Source organism: Oncorhynchus clarkii, chromosome 21 (assembly GCF_045791955.1).
Source record: "Oncorhynchus clarkii lewisi isolate Uvic-CL-2024 chromosome 21, UVic_Ocla_1.0, whole genome shotgun sequence".
Taxonomy (NCBI): domain Eukaryota; kingdom Metazoa; phylum Chordata; class Actinopteri; order Salmoniformes; family Salmonidae; genus Oncorhynchus; species Oncorhynchus clarkii.
In genome coordinates, this window is record NC_092167.1 from 4,543,497 (window position 1) to 4,568,833 (window position 25,337).

At 48.3% G+C, this 25,337-nt stretch overlaps 2 protein-coding genes across 2 annotated transcripts; both read left to right on the forward strand.

The window, feature by feature from the left end:
• Positions 1 to 471: 471 nt before the first annotated feature.
• Positions 472 to 2,619, forward strand: LOC139379565 (putative uncharacterized protein ENSP00000383309). The gene has a single exon (XM_071122381.1). It carries the CDS (start codon positions 472 to 474, stop codon positions 2,617 to 2,619), a length of 2,148 nt encoding a protein of 715 aa, XP_070978482.1.
• Positions 2,620 to 12,856: 10,237 nt separating this feature from the next.
• Positions 12,857 to 24,043, forward strand: LOC139379280 (prolactin-like). Its single transcript, XM_071122082.1, has 5 exons — positions 12,857 to 12,887; positions 14,875 to 15,059; positions 20,351 to 20,458; positions 21,292 to 21,471; positions 23,632 to 24,043. Exons 1-5 carry the CDS (start codon positions 12,863 to 12,865, stop codon positions 23,830 to 23,832), a joined length of 699 nt encoding a protein of 232 aa, XP_070978183.1. The 5' UTR covers positions 12,857 to 12,862; the 3' UTR covers positions 23,833 to 24,043.
• The last annotated feature ends 1,294 nt before the right edge of the window (positions 24,044 to 25,337 follow it).

Consider the following 25,337-nt stretch of genomic DNA (forward strand, 5'->3'; position numbering starts at 1 on the left):
AGTGATGTCGCAGTAATGCATGTGCCATTATCACGTGTAGCAGCGGGGATCTCTACACCTGCAGACTAACATGACTATCAGAAAGATCATGATCCAATCAGAACCATAACGCTGGCTAATCTCCATGGTTACCAAGGCTCAACTGTCACCAAAAGTCAGTCAACAAACAATTGCGTTTTGATGAGATCAATTGCGTTTTGATGAAAAACTGGACAACAAGGGAACATGGACATGATATGAGAAACATACTGTATTTGACTAAATAGTCTGGTTTAAGGTCAGAATTGAATAGATAAATGCCAGTACAGATACCGATAGAGGTGCTGTATTGAATTACCCCTCACAGCCCTTATCTTTGAGAAAATATTGCATTGTTCAATATGCAATATAAAGCTTGTTGTCTGAAGTGTCTAGGTTAGACCAGACGCCCCATCAAGGCTGTCATGGACCAGACGTACCATCAAGACTGTCATGGACCAGACGCCCCATCAAGGCTGTCATGGACCAGACGCCCCATCAAGGCTGTCATGGACCAGACGCCCCATCAAGGCTGTCATGGACCAGACGCCCCATCAAGGCTGTCATGGACCAGACGCCCCATCAAGGCTGTCATGGACCAGACGCCCCATCAAGGCTGTCATGGACCAGACGCCCCATCAAGACTGTCATGGACCAGACGCCCCATCAAGGCTGTCATGGACCAGACGCCCCATCAAGACTGTCATGGACCAGACGCCCCATCAAGGCTGTCATGGACCAGACGCCCCATCAAGACTGTCATGGACCAGACGCCCCATCAAGACTGTCATGGACCAGACGCCCCATCAAGGCTGTCATGGACCAGACGCCCCATCAAGACTGTCATGGACCAGACGCCCCATCAAGGCTGTCATGGACCAGACGCCCCATCAAGGCTGTCATGGACCAGACGCCCCATCAAGGCTGTCATGGACCAGACGCCCCATCAAGACTGTCATGGACCAGACGTACCATCAAGACTGTCATGGACCAGACGCCCCATCAAGGCTGTCATGGACCAGACGCCCCATCAAGACTGTCATGGACCAGACGCCCCATCAAGACTGTCATGGACCAGACGCCCCATCAAGGCTGTCATGGACCAGACGCCCCATCAAGGCTGTCATGGACCAGACGCCCCATCAAGGCTGTCATGGACCAGATTCCCCATCAAGGCTGTCATGGACCAGACGCCCCATCAAGGCTGTCATGGACCAGACGCCCCATCAAGGCTGTCATGGACCAGACGCCCCATCAAGGCTGTCATGGACCAGACGCCCCATCAAGGCTGTCATGGACCAGACGCCCCATCAAGGCTGTCATGGACCAGACGTACCATCAAGACTGTCATGGACCAGACGCCCCATCAAGGCTGTCATGGACCAGACGCCCCATCAAGGCTGTCATGGACCAGACGTACCATCAAGGCTGTCATGGACCAGACGCCCCATCAAGACTGTCATGGACCAGACGCCCCATCAAGACTGTCATGGACCAGACGCCCCATCAAGACTGTCATGGACCAGACGTACCATCAAGACTGTCATGGACCAGACGCCCCATCAAGGCTGTCATGGACCAGACGCCCCATCAAGGCTGTCATGGACCAGACGCCCCATCAAGGCTGTCATGGACCAGACGCCCCATCAAGGCTGTCATGGACCAGACGCCCCATCAAGACTGTCATGGACCAGACGCCCCATCAAGGCTGTCATGGACCAGACGCCCCATCAAGACTGTCATGGACCAGACGTACCATCAAGGCTGTCATGGACCAGACGCCCCATCAAGGCTGTCATGGACCAGACGCCCCATCAAGACTGTCATGGACCAGACGTACCATCAAGACTGTCATGGACCAGACGCCCCATCAAGGCTGTCATGGACCAGACGCCCCATCAAGGCTGTCATGGACCAGACGCCCCATCAAGGCTGTCATGGACCAGACGCCCCATCAAGGCTGTCATGGACCAGACGCCCCATCAAGGCTGTCATGGACCAGACGCCCCATCAAGACTGTCATGGACCAGACGCCCCATCAAGGCTGTCATGGACCAGACGCCCCATCAAGACTGTCATGGACCAGACGCCCCATCAAGGCTGTCATGGACCAGACGCCCCATCAAGGCTGTCATGGACCAGACGCCCCATCAAGGCTGTCATGGACCAGACGCCCCATCAAGACTGTCATGGACCAGACGCCCCATCAAGGCTGTCATGGACCAGACGTACCATCAAGGCTGTCATGGACCAGACGCCCCATCAAGGCTGTCATGGACCAGACGCCCCATCAAGGCTGTCATGGACCAGACGCCCCATCAAGGCTGTCATGGACCAGACGCCCCATCAAGGCTGTCATGGACCAGACGTACCATCAAGGCTGTCATGGACCAGACGCCCCATCAAGGCTGTCATGGACCAGACGCCCCATCAAGACTGTCATGGACCAGACGCCCCATCAAGGCTGTCATGGACCAGACGTACCATCAAGGCTGTCATGGACCAGACGCCCCATCAAGGCTGTCATGGACCAGACGCCCCATCAAGACTGTCATGGAGTCATCCTTCAAGAAAATCTTGTGTGACTTCATTCGAATTTGACAAGAGACAACAGTAACTAACTCTATCTTACACTCTCAATGTACCCCTCTCAACAAATAACTCCTCCAAGGGCCATCTCCTCCATGGGCCACCTCCTCCAAGGGCCATCTCCTCCAAGGGCCATCTCCTCCAAGGGCCACCTCCTCCATGGGCCACCTCCTCCAAGGGCCATCTCCTCCAAGGGCCACCTCCTCCAAGGGCCACCTCCTCCAAGGGCCATCTCCTCCAAGGGCCACCTCCTCCAAGGGCCACCTCCTCCAAGGGCCACCTCCTCCATGGGCCACCTCCTCCAAGGGCCATCTCCTCCAAGGGCCACCTCCTCCAAGGGCCACCTCCTCCAAGGGCCACCTCCTCCATGGGCCACCTCCTCCAAGGGCCACCTCCTCTCCATGGCCACCCCCTCTAAACTGTAGTACAACGGGCCACGTTCAGCTCAATACCCCCTCTAAACTGTAGTACAACGGGCCACGTTCAGCTCAATACCCCCTCTAAACTGTAGTAGAACGGGCCATGTTCAGCTCAATACCCCCTCTAAACTGTAGTAGAACGGGCCATATTCACCTCCCCTACACACAGACATGTACACCCCCTTACACACACATACAGTGGGGAGAACAAGTATTTGATATACTGCAGATTTTGCAGGTTTTCCTACTTACAAAGCATGGAGAGGTTTGTAATTTTTATCATAGGTACACTTCAACTGTGAGAGACGGAATCTAAAACAAAAATCCAGAAAATCACATTGTATGATTTTTAATTTTAATTAGCATTTTATTGCATGACATAAGTATTTGATCATCTACCAACCAGTAAGAATTGTGGCTTTCATTCATACAACCCCAAGAACACCATCCCAACTGTGAAGCATGGAGGTGGAAACATCATTCTTTGGGGATGCTTTTCTGCAAAGGGGACAGGACGACTGCACCGTATTGAGGGGAGGATGGATGGGGCCATGTATCGCGAGATCTTGGCCAACAACCTCCTTCCCTCAGTAAGAGCATTGAAGATGGGTTGTGGCTGGGTCTTCCAGCATGACAACGACCCGAAACACACAGCCAGGGCAACTAAGGAGTGGCTCCGTAAGAAGCATCTCAAGGTCCTGGAGTGGCCTAGCCAGTCTCCAGACCTGAATCCAATAGAAAATCTTTGGAGGGAGCTGAAAGTCCGTATTGCCCAGCGACAGCCCCGAAACCTGAAGGATCTGGAGATGGTCTGTATGGAGGAGTGGGCCAAAATCCCCGCTGCAGTGTGTGCAAACCTGGTCAAGAACTACAATAAAATGTATGATATCTGTAATTGCAAACAAAGGTTTCTGTACCAAATATTAAGTTCTGCTTTTCTGATGTTGTAACGGTTTTCTTGATGCGAAGGAGAGTCGGACCAAAATGCGGCGTGTAGATTGCGATCCATGTTTATTAAACAAACGTAAAACACGAATCAAAATACAAACACTACAAAATAATAAACGTAATGAAAACCGAAACAGCCTAAACTGGTGCAAACTAACACTAAGGACAGGAACAATCACCCACAAACACACAGTGAAACCCAGGCTACCTAAATATGGTTCCCAATCAGAGACAATGACGAACACCTGCCTCTGATTGAGAACCATATCAGGCCGAACATAGAACTGGACAAACTAGACATGTAACATAGAATGCCCACTCAGATCACACCCTGACCAACCAAAACATAGAAAATACAAAGTAAACTATGGTCAGGGCGTGACAGTACCCCCCCCCCAAGGTGCGGACTCCGGCCGCAAAACCTGAACCTATAGGGGAGGGTCTGGGTGGGCATCTGTCCGCGGTGGCGGCTCTGGCGCTGGACGTGGACCCCACTCCATGACAGTTTTAATCCCCCTCCTAAACGTCCCTAAATAGGTTACCCACCACAATGATAACATGGGACAGAGGGACAGCTCGGGACAGAGGTAACTCGGGACAGATGGGTAGCTCAGCACTGAGAGGAAGCTCAGCACTGAGAAGAAGCTCAGCACTGAGAGGAAGCCCAGGCAGGTAGTAGAAACTACCAGAACCTGGCTGGCTGGCGGTTTCAGCAGATCCTGGTCGACTGGCGGATCTGGGAGAATCTGGTCGACTGGCGGATCTGGGAGAATCTGGTCGACTGGCGGATCTGGGAGAATCTGGTCGACTGGCGGATCTGAGAGAGTCTGGACGACTGGCGGATCTGAGAGAGTCTGGACGACTGGCAGATCTGGAAGAGTCTGGTCGACTGGCAGATCTGGAAGAGTCTGGTCGACTGGCAGATCTGGAAGAGTCTGGTCGACTGGCAGATCTGGAAGAGTCTGGTCGACTGGCAGATCTGGAAGAGTCTGGTCGACTGGCAGATCTGGAAGAGTCTGGTCGACTGGCAGATCTGGAAGAGTCTGGTCGACTGGCAGATCTGGAAGAGTCTGGACGACTGGCAGATCTGGAAGAGTCTGGACGACTGGCAGATCTGGAAGAGTCTGGACGACTGGCAGATCTGGAAGAGTCTGGACGACTGGCAGATCTGGAAGAGTCTGGACGACTGGCAGATCTGGAAGAGTCTGGACGACTGGCAGATCTGGAAGAGTCTGGACGACTGGCAGATCTGGAAGAGTCTGGTCGACTGGCAGATCTGGAAGAGTCTGGTCGACTGGCAGATCTGGTCGACTGGCAGATCTGGAAGAGTCTGGTCGACTGGCAGATCTGGAAGAGTCTGGTCGACTGGCAGATCTGGAAGAGTCTGGTCGACTGGCAGATCTGGAAGAGTCTGGACGACTGGCAGATCTGGAAGAGTCTGGACGACTGGCAGATCTGGAAGAGTCTGGACGACTGGCAGATCTGGAAGAGTCTGGACGACTGGCAGATCTGGAAGAGTCTGGACGACTGGCAGATCTGGAAGAGTCTGGTCGACTGGCAGCTCTGGCTGCTCCATGCTGACTGGCTGCTCCATGATGACTGGTAGCTCTGGCTGCTCCATGCTGACTGGCTGCTCCATGCTGACTGGCAGCTCTGGCTGCTCCATGCTGACTGGCTGCTCCATGCTGACTGGCAGCTCTGGCTGCTCCATGCTGACTGGCAGCTCTGGCTGCTCCATGCTGACTGGCTGCTCCATGCTGACTGGCTGCTCCATGCTGACTGGCGGCCCTGGCTGCTCCATGCTGACTGGCGGCCCTGGCTGCTCCATGCTGACTGGCGGCCCTGGCTGCTCCATGCTGACTGGCGGCCCTGGCTGCTCCTTGCAGACTGGCAGCTCTGGCGGCTCCTTGCAGACTGGCAGCTCTGGCGGCTCCTTGCAGACTGGCAGCTTTGGCGGCATCCTGCAGACAGGCAGCTCTGGCGGCTCCTTGCAGACTGGCAGCTCCATGCAGACTGGCAGCTCCATGCAGACTGGCAGCTCCATGCAGACTGGCAGCTCCTTGCTAACTGGCAGCTCCTTGCTAACTGGCAGCTCTATGCTAACTGGCAGCTCTATGCTAACTGGCAGCTCTATGCTAACTGGCAGCTCTATGCTAACTGGCAGCTCTATGTTAACTGGCAGTTCTGAACAGGCGGGAGACTCCGGCAGCGCTGTAGAGAAGGAAGGCTCTAACAGCGCTAAACAGGCGGGAGACTCCGACAGCGCTGGAGAGGAGGAAGGCTCTGGCAGCGCTGGACAGGCGAGGCGCACTGTAGGCCTGATGCGTGGTGCTGGCACTGGTGGTACTGGGCCAAGGACACGCACAGGAAGCCTGGTGCGGGGAGCTGCTACCGGAGGGCTGGGGTGTGGAGGTGGTACTGGAAAAACCGGACCGTGCAGGCGCACTGGAGCTCTTGAGCACCGAGCCTGCCCAACCTTACCTGGTTGAATGCTCACGGTCGCCCTGCCAGTGCGGAGAGGTGGAATAGCCCGCACTGGGCTATGCAGGCGAACCGGAGACACCGAGCGCAAGGCTGGTGCCATGTAAGCCGGCCCAAGGAGACGCACTGGGGACCAGCTGCGTAGAGCCGGCTTCATGGCATTAGGCTCGACGCTCAATCTAGCCCGGCAGACACGCGGAGCTGGAATATACCGCACCGGGCTATGCACCCGCACTGGAGACACCGTGCGCACCACTGCATAACACGGTGCCTGTCCGGTCTCTCTAGCCCCCCGGTAAGCACAGGGAGTTTGCGCAGGTCTCCTACCTGGCGTAGCCATACTCCCTGTTAGCCCCCCCCCAATAAATTTTTGGGGCTGCCTCTCGGGCTTCCTTGCCAGCCGTGTTCCCTCATATCGCCGGCTCCTCTCTCCGGCTGCCTCAGCTCTCCTAAGTGCCTCCACCTGTTCCCATGGGAGGCGATCTCTTCCAGCCAGTATCTCCTCCCAAGTGTAACAGCCCTTGCCATCCAAAACGTCCTCCCATGTCCATTCCTCTTTACGCTGCTGTTGCTGCCTGTTGACACGCTGCTTGGTCCGTTGGTGGTGGGTGATTCTGTAACGGTTTTCTTGATGCGAAGGAGAGTCGGACCAAAATGCGGCGTGTAGATTGCGATCCATGTTTATTAAACAAACGTAAAACACGAATCAAAATACAAACACTACAAAATAATAAACGTAATGAAAACCGAAACAGCCTAAACTGGTGCAAACTAACACTAAGGACAGGAACAATCACCCACAAACACACAGTGAAACCCAGGCTACCTAAATATGGTTCCCAATCAGAGACAATGACGAACACCTGCCTCTGATTGAGAACCATATCAGGCCGAACATAGAACTGGACAAACTAGACATGTAACATAGAATGCCCACTCAGATCACACCCTGACCAACCAAAACATAGAAAATACAAAGTAAACTATGGTCAGGGCGTGACAGATGTATCAAATACTTATGCCATGCAATAAAATGCAAATTAATTACTTACAAATCATACACTGTGATTATCTGGATTTTTGTTTTAGATTCCGTCTCTCACAGTTGAAGTGTACCTATGATAAAAATTACAGACCTCTACATTTTGTAAGTAGGAAAACCTGCAAAATCAGCAGTGTATCAAATACTTGTTATCCCCACTGTATTTACACACAGACATACAGTATACACACCTCCTGCACACAGATATACACCCCCCTACACACAGATATACTGTATATACCCCACTACACACAGATATACTGTATACACCCCCCTACACACAGATATACTGTATACAACCCCCTACACAGAGATATACATCCCCCTACACACAGATATACTGTATACACCCCCCTACACAGAGATATACATCCCCCTACACACAGATATACTGTATATACCCCACTACACACAGATATACTGTATATACCCCACTACACACAGCTATACTGTATATACCCCACTACACACAGCTATACTGTATACACCCCCCTACACAGAGATATACATCCCCCTACACACAGATATACTGTATATACCCCACTACACACAGATATACTGTATATACCCCACTACACACAGATATACTGTATATACCCCACTACACACAGATATACTGTATACACCCCCCTACACACAGACATATGTATACACCCATGCATCAAAACCAAATACAACACACACACACAACACTGCAGACACCACTCACACACCATCACAGAAACGCTTAACGATCATTGTCAGAGTCACACACTGCAGGGCTCCAATGACGCTGGTGGTTGATGTCATAAGGCAGTCGTCACAGATCTGAGTTAACCTTACAGCCCTTTTCCTGGAGCTATCGAGCATTTCACTTGCCATTCTCACCCATGACTGTCTGACTACTGCTGACATGTAGCCAATGCTGCCTCCCGGTCATGTCTGGTCATGCTTCTGTCACACTGATTGTATAGTTCCATGTTTGTTGGTTGTTATTTTGGTTGCATGTTGGATGTTGCATGTTGCATGTTTTCTAATACAAGTACACTTTCCACCTGTAGTAACAGCAAATTCATCATATGTCTAAACAAGGCTTCCAGACAAGGTGCTACGGCAATCATATATAATAAGGGAAGCACAGCCACGAGCTTCCCAGTGACACGAACCTACCAGACGAGCTAAATTACTTCTATGCTCGCTTCGAGGCAAGCAACACTGAAACATGCATGAGAGCACCAGCTGTTCCGGATGACTGTGTGATTACGCTCTCCTTAGCCGATGTGAGTAAGACCTTTAAACAGGTCAACATTCACAAGGCCGCAGGGCCAGACGTATTACCAGGACGTGTACACCGAGCATGAGCTGACCAACTGTCAAGTGTCTTCACTGACATTTTCAACCTGTCCAGACCAGACCACCATAGACCACCATAGTCAAGCAGACCACCATAGTCCCTGTGCCCAAGAACACTAAGGTAACCTGCCTAAATGACTACAGACCCGTAGCACTCACATCTGTGGCCATGAAGTGCTTTCAAAGGCTGATCATGGCTCACATCAACACCGTCATCCCAGAAACCCTAGACCCACTCCAATTTGCATACCACCCCAACAGATCTACAGATGACGCAATCTCTATTGCACTGAACACTGCCATTTCCCATCCTGACAAAAGGAACACCTATGAGTGAATGCTATTCATTGACTACAGCTCAGCGTTAAACACCATAGTGCCCTCACAGCTCATCACTAAGCTAAGGACCATGGGACTAAACACCTCCCTCTGCAACTGGATCCTGGACTTCCTGACGGGCTGCCCCCAGGTGGTAAGGGTAGGGAACAAGACATCCGCCAAGTTGATCTTCAACACAGGGACCCCTCAGGGGTGCATGCTCAGTCCCATCCTGTACTCCCTGTTCACTCATGACTGCATGGGAGTCAATTACTCCAACACCATCATCAAGTTTGTCGATGACACAACAGTGGTAGGCCTGATCACCGACAACGATGAGACAGTGTATAGGGAGGAGGTCAGAGACCTGGCCAGGTGGTGCCAGGACAACACCTCTCCCTCAACGTAATCAAGGCAAAGGAGATGATTGTGGACTACAGGAAAAGGAGGACAGAGTCCGCCCATTCTCATGGACGGGGCTGTAGTGGAACAGGTTGAGAGCTTCAGGTTCCTTAGTGTCCACATCACCAACAAACTAACATGGTCCAAGCACACCAAGACAGTTGTGAAGAGGGCACGACAAAGACTATTCCCCCTCAGGAGACTGAAAAGATGTGGCATGGGTCCTCAGTTCCTCAAAAGGTTCTACAGCTGCACCATCAAGATCATCCTGACTGGTTGCATCACTGCCTGGTATGGCAACTGCTCGGCCTCCGACATTAAGGCGCTACAGAGGGTAGTGCGTACAGCCCAGTACATCACTGGGGCCAAGCTTCCTGCCATCCAGGACCTCTATATTAGGCGGTGTCAGATGAAGGCCTAAAAAATTGTCAAGGACTCCAACCACCCTAGTCATAGACTGTTCTCTCTGCTACCACATGGCAAGCAGTACCAGAGTACATCTTTATTGAGGAAAAAATGTACTTACTATGACTGAGATATGTGCTTGTCCCACCAAGCTATATTAAGATTGATGAACTAACTGTAAGTGGCTCTGGATAAGAACATCTGCTAAATGACTACAGGGTAAGTGTACACTGAGTATAACAAACATTAGGAACACTTTCCTAATATCGAGTTGCAGAACAGCCTCAATTCATTGGGCATGAACTCTACAAGGTGTCAAAAGCATTCCACAGGGATGCTGGCCCACGTTGACTCCAATGCTTCCCACAGTTGTGTCAAGTTGGCTGGATGTCCTTTGTGTGGTGGACCATTCTTGATACACATAGGGAACCTTTGACCGTGAAAAACCCAGCAGCGTTGCAGTTCTTGACCCAAACCGGTACACTACAGAACACTACAGTACACCACAGAAAACTACAGAACACTACAGAACTCTACAGAACACTACAGAACACTACAGAACACTACAGTACACTACAGAACACTACAGAACACTACAGAACAGTAGAAAACTACGGTACACTACAGTGCACTACAGAACACTACAGAACACTACAGAACTCTACAGTACACTACAGTACACTACAGAACACTACAGAACTCTACAGTACACTATAGAACACTAGACTAGACTACAGAACACTACAGAATACTACAGAACAGTAGAAAACTACGGTACACTACAGTGCACTACAGAACACTACAGTACACTACAGTACACTACAGTGCACTACAGAACACTACAAAACACTACAGTACACTACAGAACACTACAGTACACTACAGAACAGTAGAAAACTATGGTACACTACAGTGCACTACAGAACACTACAAAACACTACAGTACACTATAGAACACTACAGAACACTACAGAACACTACAGTACACTATAGAACACTACAGAACACTACAGAACACTACAGTACACTACAGAACACTACAGTACACTACAGTACACTACAGAACACTACAGTACACTACAGAACACTACAGTACACTACAGTACACTACATAACACTACAGTACACTACAGTACACTACAGAACACTACAGTACACTACAGAACACTACAGTACACTACAGTACACTACAGAACACTACAGTACACTACAGAACACTACAGTACACTACAGTACACTACAGAACACTACAGTACACTACAGTACACTACAGAACACTACAGTACACTACAGAACACTACAGAACACTACAGAACACTACAGTACATTACAGAACACTACAGTACACTACAGTACACTACAGAACACTACAGTACACTACAGAACACTACAGAACACTACAGAACACTACAGAACACTACAGTACACTACAGAACACTACAGTACACTACAGAACACTACAGTACACTACAGAACACTACAGTACACTACAGAACACTACAGAACACTACAGTACACTACAGAACACTACAGTACACTACAGTACACTACAGAACACTACATTACACTACAGAACACTACAGTACACTACAGTACACTACAGAACACTACAGTACACTACAGTACACTACAGAACACTACAGTACACTACAGTACACTACAGAACACTACAGTACACTACAGAACACTACAGTACACTACAGTACACTACAGAACACTACAGTACACTACAGTACACTACAGAACACTACAGTACACTACAGTACACTACAGTACACTACAGAACACTACAGAACACTACAGTACACTACAGAACACTACAGTACACTACAGAACACTACAGAACACTACAGTACACTACTGAACACTACAGAACAAGGACAGAGATAATATTGAAAACAATCAACAAGGTTTGCTTTCACTTACTGATCAATACATTGATCATTTAAATCAGGGATGTCATAATCATTCCACAGAGTGTGGCCGAGTGTCTGCAGGTTTTTGGTTTCAATTAAGACATAGACCACCACCTGAGGGGAGTTCCTTATTATTACTTATTACTTATTAGTGACCTTCATTTATCAATCAATTACAAGGGAGGAGCGAGAACCTGCAGACACGCGGCCCTCCGTGGAATGAGTTTAACACGTGGATGAAGTCATCACCATGTGAGAAACATGGGAGCTGGTCAGTGTGAATGGCAGTACCATCCTCCTGTACACTACAGAACGCGGCCCTCCGTGGAATGAGTTTAACACGTGGATGAAGTCATCACCATGTGAGAAACATGGGAGCTGGTCAGTGTGAATGGCAGTACCATACTACTGTACACTCTGAGATAAAAGGGTTCCAAAAGGGTTCCTTGGCTGTACACAAAGGAGAGCCCTCTTTGGTTCCAGGTAGAACCCTTTTGGGTTCCATGTAGAACCCTCTGTAGAAAGGTGTTCTACATGGAATCCAAAAGGGTTCTACCTGGAACCAGAAAGGGTTCTTCAAAGGGTTCTCCTATGGGGACAGACGTGGAACCCTTTTAGGTTCTAGATAGCACCTTTTTTCTGAGCATCGCTTATGCACTTAACTAGCCTAATGAATGACAGTGAAACTGGTGAAGGGGCTGGGGGGTGAACTGAATGAGCATTTTCACCCTGTATCTGTCCTGATTTGTCCCATCCGCTTTGGGATGTGAAGCCGACTTCCATCATGATCTGATGAAAAAACAGAAAGAGAAAATTGAGGGCGAATGAAAACTCACGCAAACCTCTGTCTCTCTCTCCTCCCCTCCTAAATGATTGTGGTCATCACATGATGACAGAGAGAGAGACCCTTTCCTTAATACTCCTGGTCCCTTTAAATAGCTGTGTGTCACTGTACATCCTCCAGCTTCAAAAATACCACCAAGCAACACAGAATGTCCAGGAACAACATCAAACAAGGTAGCTACCTCTAAGAACAAGCCAGGCAGTGCATGCAGAGAGCAGGGAGCAGGGAGCAGGGAGCAGGGAGCAGGGACCAGGGAGCAGGGAGCAGGGAGCAGGGAGCAGGGAGCAGGGAACAGGGAGCAGGGAGCAGGAAGCAGGGAGCAGGGAGCAGGGAGCAGGAACCAGACAGCAGGGAGCAGGGAGCAAGGACCAGGGACCAAGGACCAGGGATCAGGGACCAGGGAACAGGGAACAGGGAGCAGGGAGCAAGGACCAGGGACCAGGGACTAAGGACCAGGGACCAGGGAGCAAGGACCAGGGACCAGGGACCAGGGCGCAGGGACCAGGGACCAGGGACCAGGGAGCAGGGAGCAAGGACCAGGGAGCAGGGAACAGGGAGCAGGGAGCAGGGAGCAGGGTGCAAGGACCAGGGACCAGGGACTGAGGAGCTATACATGCATGCCTCTGCCTGTGGAACTAGATTCTCTCCTCTTTTTACCACCTCTTCTTCCCTTTCTCTTTTCCTCTTCCTCCCTCAACCAGTCAGTCACTATCCAGTGTCAGTGTTGTCTCTCTTCATCCTCTTCTCCTTCTATTCCTCTGTCAGTGTCAGTGTTGTCTCTCTTCATCCTCTTCTCCTTCTATCCCTCTGTCAGTGTCAGTGTTGTCTCTCTTCATCCTCTTCTCCTTCTATCCCTCTGTCAGTGTCAGTGTTGTCTCTCTTCATCCTCTTCTCCTTCTATTCCTCTGTCAGTGTCAGTGTTGTCTCTCTTCATCCTCTTCTCCTTCTATTCCTCTGTCAGTGTCAATGTTGTCTCTCTTCATCCTCTTCTCCTTCTATTCCTCTGTCAGTGTCAGTGTTGTCTCTCTTCATCCTCTTCTCCTTCTATTCCTCTGTCAGTGTCAATGTTGTCTCTCTTCGTCCTCTTCTCCTTCTATTCCTCTGTCAGTGTCAGTGTTGTCTCTCTTCATCCTCTTCTCCTTCTATTCCTCTGTCAGTGTCAGTGTTGTCTCTCTTCTCCTTCTATTCCTCTGTCAGTGTCAGTGTTGTCTCTCTTCATCCTCTTCTCCTTCTATTCCTCTGTCAGTGTCAATGTTGTCTCTCTTCATCCTCTTCTCCTTCTATTCCTCTGTCAGTGTCAGTGTTGTCTCTCTTCTCTGTCTATTCCTCTGTCAGTGTCAATGTTGTCTCTCTTCATCCTCTTCTCCTTCTATCCCTCTGTCAGTGTCAGTGTTGTCTCTCTTCATCCTCTTCTCCTTCTATTCCTCTGTCAGTGTCAGTGTTGTCTCTCTTCATCCTCTTCTCCTTCTATCCCTCTGTCAGTGTCAGTGTTGTCTCTCTTCATCCTCTTCTCCTTCTATTCCTCTGTCAGTGTCAATGTTGTCTCTCTTCATCCTCTTCTCCTTCTATTCCTCTGTCAGTGTCAGTGTTGTCTCTCTTCATCCTCTTCTCCTTCTATTCCTCTGTCAGTGTCAGTGTTGTCTCTCTTCTCCTTCTATTCCTCTGTCAGTGTCAGTGTTGTCTCTCTTCTCTGTCTATTCCTCTGTCAGTGTCAGTGTTGTCTCTCTTCATCCTCTTCTCCTTCTATTCCTCTGTCAGTGTCAGTGTTGTCTCTCTTCTCCTTCTATTCCTCTGTCAGTGTCAGTGTTGTCTCTCTTCATCCTCTTCTCCTTCTATTCCTCTCTCAGTGTTCCCCTCTCCCTCCTGTCCTCATCCCTCTATCCTGCCCTTTCCCCCTTCTCATTGCTCTTCTCATTGTTCCCCTCTCCCTCTATATTTCCACCAGTTTGAGTGCTGCATCTGCCTTGTGAGACAGGATCCCATCCACACCTCTCTCTGTTCCTCTTCTCGCTCTCTCTCTGCCAGTGTCAGTGCTGCTCCTGGCTAGTGAGAGGATCCTGTCCTCTCCCTCTATTGCCCTCCTCTCTCTCAACTCCTTCAACCTCCTCTCTATGTATCTCATCATCCTCATCCTTCTCCCTCTCTCCCTCTCTCTTCCAGTGTGGGCTCTGCTCATGGTGTTGCTGTGTGTGGAGCTGCGTGGCAGTGGCAGCGCGAGCGCGGCGCCCATCTGTGTCCACGGCCAGGCGGGGTGCCACTTCCTCTCCCTGGCAGACCTCTTTGACCGGGTCATCCAGCACAGTGCCAGGATGCACAGCATCTCCAGTGACCTGCACTCTGAATTCGTAAGTCCCCTTATCTTTCTCTAGTATGCTCAAGGTTACCTCTTTCTTTTCTCTCGTTCTTTCTCTCTCTGTATCTCTGTCACTAATGACACAGTCCTAGTCTCTTCTCTCTGTATCTCTGTCACTAATGACACAGTCCTAGTCTATGTCTCTCTTTCTCTCTGTATCTCTGTCACTAATGACACAGTCCTAGTCTCTTTCTCTCTGTATCTCTGTCACTAATGACACAGTCCAAGTCTCTTTCTCTCTCTGTATGTCTCTGTCACTAATGACACAGTCCTCGTCTCTTTCTCTCTCTCTCTGTCTGTCTCTGTCACTAATGACACAGTCCTAGTCTCTTTCTCTCTCTCTCTGTATCTCTGTCACTAATGACACAGTCCTAGTCTCTTTCTCTCTCTCTCTGTCTGTCTCTGTCACTAATGACACAGTCCTAGTCTCTTTCTCTCTCTCTCTGTCTGTCTCTGTCACTAATGACACAGTCCTAGTCTCTTTCTCTCTCTCTCTGTATCTCTGTCACTAATGACACAGTCATCGTCTCTTTCTCTCTCTCTCTGTCTGTCTCTGTCACTAATGACACAGTCCTAGTCTCTTTCTCTCTTTCTCTGTATCTCTGTCACTAATGACACAGTCCTCGTCTCTTTCTCTCTCTCTCTGTCTGTCTCTGTCACTAATGACAGAACCCACCATAACACTGTGTGGTTGTTGATGTGACATATTGGTTTGGGATAATCAGATGTATAAAAGAGGATTTTAAGATGTAAATCTTGACGTTAAGAACAACAGTCTTTCAACATGTCATGTAGCAGATCATTAAATCAAATCAAAGTGTATTTGTCATGTGCGCCGACCACAACAGGTGTCACCTTACAGTGAAATGCTTACTTACAGGCTCTAACCAATAGTGCAAAAAAGGTATTAGGTGAACAATAGGTAAGTAAAGAATGAAAAACAACAGTAAAAAGACACTGAAAAATAACAGTAGAGAGGCTCTATACAGTAGAGGGGCTTTATACATTAGCGAGGCTATATACAGTAGCGAGAACAGTCTATGACTGGGGTGGCTGGGTCTTTGACCATTTTTAGGGCCTTCCTATGACATCGCCTGGTGTGGAGGTCCTGGATGGCAGGCAGCTTAGCCCCAGTGATGTACTGGGCTGTACGCACTACCCTCTGTAGTGCCTTGCGGTCGGAGGCCGAGCAATTGCCATATCAGGCAGTGATGCAACCAGCCAGAATGCTCTCGATGTTACAGCTGTAGAACGTTTTGAGGATCTCAGAACCCATGCCAAATCATTTTAGTTTCCTGAGGGGGAATAGGTTTTGTTGTGCCCTCTTCACGACGGTCTTGGTGTGTTTGGACCATTCTAGTTTGTTGGTGAAGTGGAGACCAAGGAACTTGAAGCTCTCAACCTGCTCCACTACAGCCTCGTCAATGAGAATGGGGGCATACTCGGTCCTCCTTTTCCTGTAGTCCACAATCATCTCCTTAGTCTTGGTTATGTTGAGGGATAGGTTGTTATTCTGGCACCACCTGGCCAGGTCTCTGACCTCCTCCCTATAGGCTGTCTCGTCGTTGTCGGTGATCAGGCCTACCACTGTTGTGTCGTCTGCAAACTTAATGATGGTGTTGGAGTCGTGCCTGGCCATGCAGTCATGAGTGAACAGGGAGTACAGGAGGGGACTGAATACGCACCCCTGGGGGGCTCCAGTGTTGAGGATCAGCGTGGCAGATGTGCTGCTACCTACCCTTACAACATGGGGGCGGCCTGTCAGGAAGTCCAGGATCCAGTTGCAGAGGGAGGTGTTTAGTCCCAGGATCCTTAGCTTAGTGATGAGCTTTGAGGGTACTATGGTGTTTAACGCTGAGCTGTAGTCAATGAATAGCATTCTCACATAAGTGTTCCTTTTGTCCAGATGGGAAAGGGTAGTGTGGAGTGCAATAGAGATTGCATCATCTGTGGATCTGTTTGGGCGGTATGCAAATTGGAGTGGGTCCAGGGTTTCTGGGATAACGGTGTTGATGTGAGCCATTACCAACCTTTCAAAGCATTTCATGGTTACGGACATGAGTGCTATGAGTTGGTAGTCATTTAGGCAGGTTGCCTTTGTGATCTTGGGCACAGGGACTATGGTGGTCTGCTTGAAACATGTTGGTATTACAGACTCAATCAAGGACATGTTGAAAATGTCAGTGAAGACACCTGCCAGTTGGTCAGCACATGCCCGGAGCACACGTCCTGGTAATCCGTCTGGCCCTACAGCCTTGTATATGTTGACCTGTTTATAGGTCTTCCTCACGTCGGCTACGGAGAGCGTGATCACACAGTCGTCCGGAACAGCTGATGCTCTCATGCATGCCTAAGTGTTGTTTTCCATGAAGCAAGCATAGAAGTGATTTAACTCGTCTAGTAGGCTCGTGTCACTGGGCAGCTCGCGGCTGTGCTTCCCTCTGTAATCTGTAATAGTTTGCAAGCCCTGCCACATAAGACGAGCATCGGAGCCGGTGTAGTATGATTCAATCTTAGCCCTGTATTGACGCTTTGCCTGTTTGATGGTTCGTCGCAGGGCATAGCAGGATTTATTGTAAGTTTAGAGTCCCGCACCTTTAAAGCAGCAGCTCTGCCCTTTACCTCAATGCGAATGTTGCCTGTAATCCATGGCTTCTGGTTGGGGTATGTACGTACAGTCACTGTGGGGATGACATCCTCGACGCACTTATTGATTAAGCCAGTGACTGATGTGGTGTACTCCTCAATACCATCGGAAGAATCCCAGAACATATTCCAGTCTGAGACAGCAAAGCAGTCCTGTTGTTTAGCATCTGCTGCATCTGTCACTGCTGCTTCCTGCTTTCATGTTTGCTTGTAAGCAGGAATCAGGAGGATAGAGTTGTGGTCGGATTTACCAAATGAAGGGCGAGGGAGAGCGTTGTATGTGTCTCTGTGTGTGGAGTACAGGTGATCTAGAATTTGTTTCCCTCTGGTTGCACATTTAACATGTTAATAGAAATTTGGTAGAACTTATTTAAGTTTCCCTGCATTAAAGACTATGGCCACTAGGAGCACCACCTCTGGGTGAGTGGTTTCCTGTTTGCTTATTTCCTTATACAGCTGACTGAGTGCGGTCTTAGCGCCAACATCTGTCTGTGGTGGTAAATAAACAGCCACGAAAAGTATAGCTGAGAACTCTCTAGGCAAGTAGTGTGGCCTGCAATTTATCACAATATACTCTACTTCAGGCGATCAAAATCTAGAGACTTCCTTAGATTTTGTGCACCAGCTGTTGTTTACAAATATGCACAGACCCCCCCCCCCCCCCCAGTCTTACTGGAGTGTTCTGTTCTATCTTGCCGGTGCAGCGTATATCCCGCTAGCTGAATATCCATGTCGTCATTCAGCCACGTTTCTGTGAAACACAGGACATTAGAGTTTTTGATGTCCCGTTGGTAGGATATTCGTGATCGTACCTCGTCTAATTTATTGTCCAGTGATTGCACGTTGGTGAGTAGTATTGACGGTAACGGCAGCTTTCCCTCTCGCAATCTGCGGGTCCCCACGAGGCATCCCGCTCAGTGTCCCGCTCAGTGTCCCGCTCGGTGTCCCGCTTGGTGTCCCCTGTACCTGCGTTTCTTCCTCTTGCAAATAATGGGGATGTTGTCCCTGTCGGCTGTTTGGAGAATGTCCTGTGCGTCCTGCTTGTTGTAGAAAAATAATTACTAATTATTAATACTAATAACTAATCCGAGGTGAGTGATCGCTGTCCTGATATCCAGAAGCTCTTTTCTGCTGTAAGATACGGTTGCAGAAACATCCAGTACAAAATAAGTTACAAATAACGCGGGAAAAAAATACATAATACCACAATTGGTTGGGCGAATTGGTTGGGCGCCTGTAAAACTGCTGCCATTTCCTCGGGCGCCATTTTTTTTGCTGGTTTCAATTTAGTAAGAGGAAATTGCATGTTTAAAGTGATAGTTCACCCAAATGACAAAATTTCATGTTGGTTTCCTTACCCTGTAAGCAGTCTATTGCCAAGGTAAGACAGCAGTCTATTGCCAAGGTCAGACAGCAGTCTATTGCCAAGATAAGACAGCAGTCTATTGCCAAGGTAAGACAGCAGTCTATTGCCAAGATAAGAGAGCAGCCTATTGCCAAGATAAGACATTAGTCTATTGTCAAGGTAAGACAGCAGTCTATTGTCAAGGTAAGACAGCAGTCTATTGCCAAGGTAAGACAGCAGTCTATTGCCAAGGTAAGACAGCAGTCTATTGTCAAGGTAAGAGAGCAGTCTATTGCCAAGATAAGAGAGCAGTCTATTGCCAAGATAAGACATTAGTCTTTTGTCAAGGTTAGAGAGCAGTCTATTGCCAAGGTTAGACAGCAGTCTATTGCCAAGGTAAGACAGCAGTCTATTGCCAAGGAAAGAGAGCAGTCTATTGCCAAGGTAAGACAGCAGTCTATTGCCAAGGTTAGACAGCAGTCTATTGTCATGGTCAGACAGCAGTCTATTGTCAAGGTAAGACATTAGTCTATTGTCAAGGTTAGACAGCAGTCTATTGCCAAGGTTAGACAGCAGTCTATTGCCAAGGTTAGACAGCAGTCTATTGTCAAGGTAAGACAGCAGTCTATTGTCAAGGTAAGACAGCAGTCTATTGCCAAGGTAAGAGAGCAGTCTATTGCCAAGGTAAGACAGCAGTCTATTGTCAAGGTAAGACAGCAGTCTATTTCCATGGTAAGACAGCAGTCTATTGCCAAGGTAAGACAGCAGTCTATTGCCAAGGTTAGACAGCAGTCTATTGTCATGGTCAGACAGCAGTCTATTGTCAAGGTAAGACATTAGTCTATTGTCAAGGTTAGACAGCAGTCTATTGCCAAGGTTAGACAGCAGTCTATTGCCAAGGTTAGACAGCAGTCTATTGCCAAGGTTAGACAGCAGTCTATTGCCAAGGTTAGACAGCAGTCTATTGCCAAGGTTAGACAGCAGTATATTGCCAAGGTAAGACAGCAGTCTATTGCCAAGGTAAGACAGCAGTCTATTGTCAAGGTAAGACAGCAGTCTATTGCCAAGGTAAGACAGCAGTCTATTGCCAAGGTTAGACAGCAGTCTATTATAATTTTGTGATTTGGGTGAACTATCCCTTTAAAGGTTCTACAAGCTTTCTGTTTCTTTGCTTTCGAAGGCTTTGCTCTTCAGAGATGCAGCTCCTTTGACTCGCTGACCTTTTGATTTCTACCTACGTCTTCCCTGTCAACTCAATTCCTCTTTCTCTCCTTTCTTCTTCCCTCCTTCAGGAGCAATATGTTTTGCCAAGCAGAAATCATATTGGCAGGATAAACCGCCACTGCCATACAGCCACCATACTAACCCCTAATGGCAAAGAGAACGCGCAGAGACTGGCTGTGAGTCTTACAACTCTGTTTAATCAACCATTGTTTACCATAGTACTACCCCTCTCTGCTTTCTGTAATAACCTTGTCCCTTGTCTGTTCCCTTATGGTACTACCCCTCTCTGCTTCCTATAGTAACCTTGTCTGTTCCCTGATGGTACTACCCCTCTCTGCTTCCTGTAGTAACCTTGTCTGTTCCCTGATGGTACTACCCCTCTCTGCTTCCTGTAGTAACCTTGTCTGTTCCCTGATGGTACTACCCCTCTCTGCTTCCTGTAGTAACCTTGTCTGTTCCCTGATGGTACTACCCCTCTCTGCTTCCTGTAGTAACCTTGTCTGTTCCCTGATGGTACTACCCCTCTCTGCTTCCTGTAGTACCCATGTCTATTCCTTGAGAGTACTACCCCTCTCTGCTTCCTGTAGTAACCTTGTCTGTTCCCTGATGGTACTACCCCTCTCTGCTTCCTGTAGTAACCTTGTCTGTTCCCTGATGGTACTACCCCTCTCTGCTTCCTGTAGTAACCTTGTCTGTTCCCTGAAGGTACTACCCTCTCTGCTTCCTGTAGTAACCTTGTCTGTTCCCTGAGGGTACTACCCCTCTCTGCTTCCTGTAGTAACCTTGTCTGTTCCCTGAGAGTACTACCCCTCTCTGCTCCCTGTAGTAACCTTGTCTGTTCCCTGAGGGTACTACCCCTCTCTGCTTCCTGTAGTACCCATGTCTGTCTCCAGATGTAGACTGCTTCTATGTCTTTGCTTGTGTCTGTCTTCTCTCTTTCAACACTCAATAACCAACTCTACAAGAACATACAATTCTACTCGCTCTCTCTCTCTCTCTCTCTCCTCAGAGAGAGGAGTTAACGGAGGTGATTCTGAAGCTGCTGGTAGCATGGAAGGATCCTCTGTGGCAGTTCCACCAGAACATGGTTCACCAGGATGACTTCAACAACTTCAGCTCCAACAAAGCACTGGAGATGAGCTACATGGTGCACGAGCTCCGCAAGGGAGTCGAGAAGGTGGCTGATAAGGTAAGAGAAAGACGAGGGGAGAAGATGGCTGATAGGGTAAGAGGAAGACGGGGGGAGACGATGGCTGATAGGGTAAGAGGAAGACGGGGGGAGAAGATGGCTGATAGGGTAAGAGGAAGACGAGGGGAGAAGATGGCTGATAGGGTAAGAGGAAGACGGGGGGGAGATAGTGGCTGATAGGGTAAGAGGAAGACGAGGGGAGAAGATGGCTGATAGGGTAAGAGGAAGACGGGGGGAGAAGATGGCTGATAGGGTAAGAGGAAGACGGGGGGAGAAGATGGCTGATAGGGTAAGAGGAAGACGGGGGGAGAAGATGGCTGATAGGGTAAGAGGAAGACGAGGGGAGAAGATGGCTGATAGGGTAAGAGGAAGACGGGGGGGAGATAGTGGCTGATAGGGTAAGAGGAAGACGAGGGGAGAAGATGGCTGATAGGGTAAGAGGAAGACGGGGGGAGAAGATGGCTGATAGGGTAAGAGGAAGACGGGGGGAGAAGATGGCTGATAGGGTAAGAGGAAGACGGGGGGAGAAGATGGCTGATAGGGTAAGAGGAAGACGGGGGGAGAAGATGGCTGATAGGGTAAGAGGAAGACGGGGGGGAGATAGTGGCTGATAGGGTAAGAGGAAGACGAGGGGAGAAGATGGCTGATAGGGTAAGAGGAAGATGGGGGGAGAAGGTGGCTGATAGGGTATGGGACGGTTGAGCTAGCATAGGCTAATGCGATTAGCATGAGGTTGTAAGTATCAAGAAAATTTCACAGGACATAGACATTTCTGATATTGGCAGAAAGCTTAAATTCTTGTTAATCTAACTGCACTGTCCAATTTACAGTAGCTAATACACTAAAATAATACCATGCTATTGTTTGAGGAGAGTGCACAGTTATGAACATGAAAAGTTATTAATAAACCAATTAAGCATATTTGGGCAGTCTTAATACAACATTTTGAACATAAATGCAATGTTTCATTGGATCAGTTGGGGCGGCAGGGTAGCCTAGTGGTTAGAGCGTTGGGCTAGTAATCAAAAGGTTTCAAGTTCAAATCTCCGAGCTGACAAGTTACAAATCTGTCGTTCTGCCCCTGAACAAGGCAGTTCCTAGGCCATCATTGAAAATAGGAATTTGTTCTTAACTGACCTGCCTAGTAAAATAAAAGTCCAGAACTTTGCATAAACACTGCTGCCATCTAGTGACCAACATCTAAATAGTGCCTGGACTGGAAAAATGCATTTGTCTTGCATTTCAAAGATGATGGTACAAAAAAACGCATGTTTCTTTTACCAGATCTAATGTGTTATACATTCATTTCACATTTACACAAACTTCAACGTGTTTCCTTTCAAAGGGAATCAAGAATATGAATGTCCTTGCTTCAGGTCCTGAGCTACCGGCAGTATGTCATTTTAGGCAAAAATTTAAAAAGGGGCGGATCCTTCTACATAAACATTTCTACTTGACTGAGGCTCAATTCTAGAAAATAATCATCACTTGAATCCATCATTACTATTTGTTAAGATGATTATGTTAAACATTGCCTATGGCTTTATGTAAGAGTTATAATGTGACTGAATTAATCACAGAGATGGGGCGAGAAAGACAGAGAGACAGAGACAGAGAGAGGGAGAGAGAGAGAGAGAGAGAGAGCGAGAGAGAGAGAGAGAGAGAGAGAGTGAAAGAGAGAGAGAGAGAGAGACAGAGAGAGGGAGAGAGAGAGAGAGAGAGAGAGAGAGAGAGAGAGAGAGAGAGAGAGAGAGAGAGAGTGAAAGAGAGAGAGAGAGAGAGAGAGAGAGAGAGAGACAGAGACAGAGAGAGGGAGAGAGAGAGAGTGAAAGAGAGAGAGAGAGCGAGAGAGAGAAAGCAAATTAAAGCAAATAAGACAGAGTTAGCCTTGAGCATATTATAGTGAAAAGAGAGTCCTATAGCAGCTTGATCCCTAGTGACATTGTGTAGACTGATGTTGACACCACCACTGAGTCAGTGACGAATGGAGATGCCAACCAGGATGTCACTAGACAATCCTCGCTCTGCTACTGGGTTGGCATGTGATAACTCACGAGAGAAGGAACACACACACACACACACACACCTCATGTTGCAATATGTACAGAAAGTAAAATTCTTTGTCTCTAACAATCCACTGTCTGTGTCTCTCTCTCTCAGATGCAGCACCTGGGGATGATCAGTAACTCCCTGAGTGGCCTGTCCTCCCCTGAGGCCTTGGACCCCTCGTCAGACACCAGCGGAGAGTCCCAGGCCATGAGCGACCACGACCTACTCTACTGCTTCAGACGGGACTCCAACAAGGTCCAGAACTACCTGAAGATCCTCAAGTGCAGGATCGTACCTGAGAACGGATGCTGAGATGTGAAGACAAGACAAGAGGCGTGACTTTCACAAGCTACCGTGTCAATCAAGGAAATCAAGGACACATCATGAATAGACACGATGATAAGACCAAGAGAAGAGACTGGGACTGTGGCACTTTCCTCCTCCTGACAAGTCCAACGATAACTTCCACCAGCGACAACGTCTTAATGTCTTCTATGTACTGTATTTATGTCATGTCACAGAGAAATATAGTACAGATGTAAGATCTTAATCTGATCACCCTGTTGCAGGAAAACTTTCCTGCAATGCAGTCCATTTTAAACATGTAGTTTATTTGAGGTTTCAAAAAGGCTTCTGAAGTTCATCATTTCCTTGATTTGATTTTCCCTAACGAAAAATGTGTCAAGCCATACAAAAAATATCATGAATTATAATCCACGTAATAATTCACATTTACTTTGCTGCAGGATTATTTTCCTGCTGTAGAAAACTGGCTCAAATTAAATCCTACACCTGTATGTAACTTATCTTGATGATGAAAACTTGAATTTTCTCTCAGAGTTTGGGGGGCAGAGCCACTGGAGTAGAATACCATAATTACTGCCATGACCATATCACCTTTAGGTTTAGAGTACATGCATGTTTCATATAATGAATCCATTTCATGTTGTAAATGTACATTTTCAAGAGGGAGATGGGCTGTAACTCAGAAAGAATTTCATGGAAATGAACTAATATGTTGTTTTTTTTTTTTTTCTAAGACCAACTAGACATGAAATGTTCTTTAAAATAAATACATTGTGACAAAATCAGAACTCAGAACTCTATTGTGATTGATTGTGTGTGTGTGTGTGTGTGTGTGTGTGTGTGTGTGTGTGTGTGTGTGTGTGTGTGTGTGTGTGTGTGTGTGTGTGTGTGTGTGTGTGTGTGTGTGTGTGTGTGCGTGAGGTTTACTGGGTTTGACGTACCAAGTGGACCAAGTGGAGGCTGCTATAACAGCCTCCACTCTTCTGGGAAGGTTTTCCACTAGCTGTTAGAACATTGCTGCTATAACAGCCTCCACTCTTCTGGGAAGGTTTTCCACTAGCTGTTAGAACATTGCTGCTATAACAGCCTCCACTCTTCTGGGAAGGTTTTCCACTAGCTGTTAGAACATAGCTGCTATAACAGCCTCCACTCTTCTGGGAAGGTTTTCCACTAGCTGTTAGAACATTGCTGCTATAACAGCCTCCACTCTTCTGGGAAGGTTTTCCACTAGCTGTTAGAACATTGCTGCAGGGACTTGCTTCCATTCAGCCACAAGAGCATTAGTGATGTCGGACGCCGATGTTGGGCGATTAGGTCTGGCTCGCAGTCAGCATTCCAATTCATCCCAAGTGTGTTCAATGGAGTTTAGGTCAGGGTTCTGTGCAAGCCAGTCAAGTTCTTCCACACCGATCTCAACAAACCATTTCTGTATGGACCTCACTTTTAAGATTTCCCTTTACTAGAACTAAGGAGCCCGAATCAAGAAAAACTTCCCCAGGCCATTATTCCTC

Bases quoted from the DNA above. Each gene is read 5' to 3' on its own strand.
- LOC139379565 (XM_071122381.1), top strand. From the start codon at position 472: ATGGACCAGACGCCCCATCAAGGCTGTCATGGACCAGACGCCCCATCA.
- LOC139379280 (XM_071122082.1), top strand. From the start codon at position 12,863: ATGTCCAGGAACAACATCAAACAAG. The intron at 12,888-14,874 runs GTAGCTACCTCT...TCTCTCTTCCAG, and splicing joins CAGGAACAACATCAAACAAG to TGTGGGCTCTGCTCATGGTG. The intron at 20,459-21,291 runs GTGAGTCTTACA...CTCTCTCCTCAG, and splicing joins AGAACGCGCAGAGACTGGCT to AGAGAGGAGTTAACGGAGGT.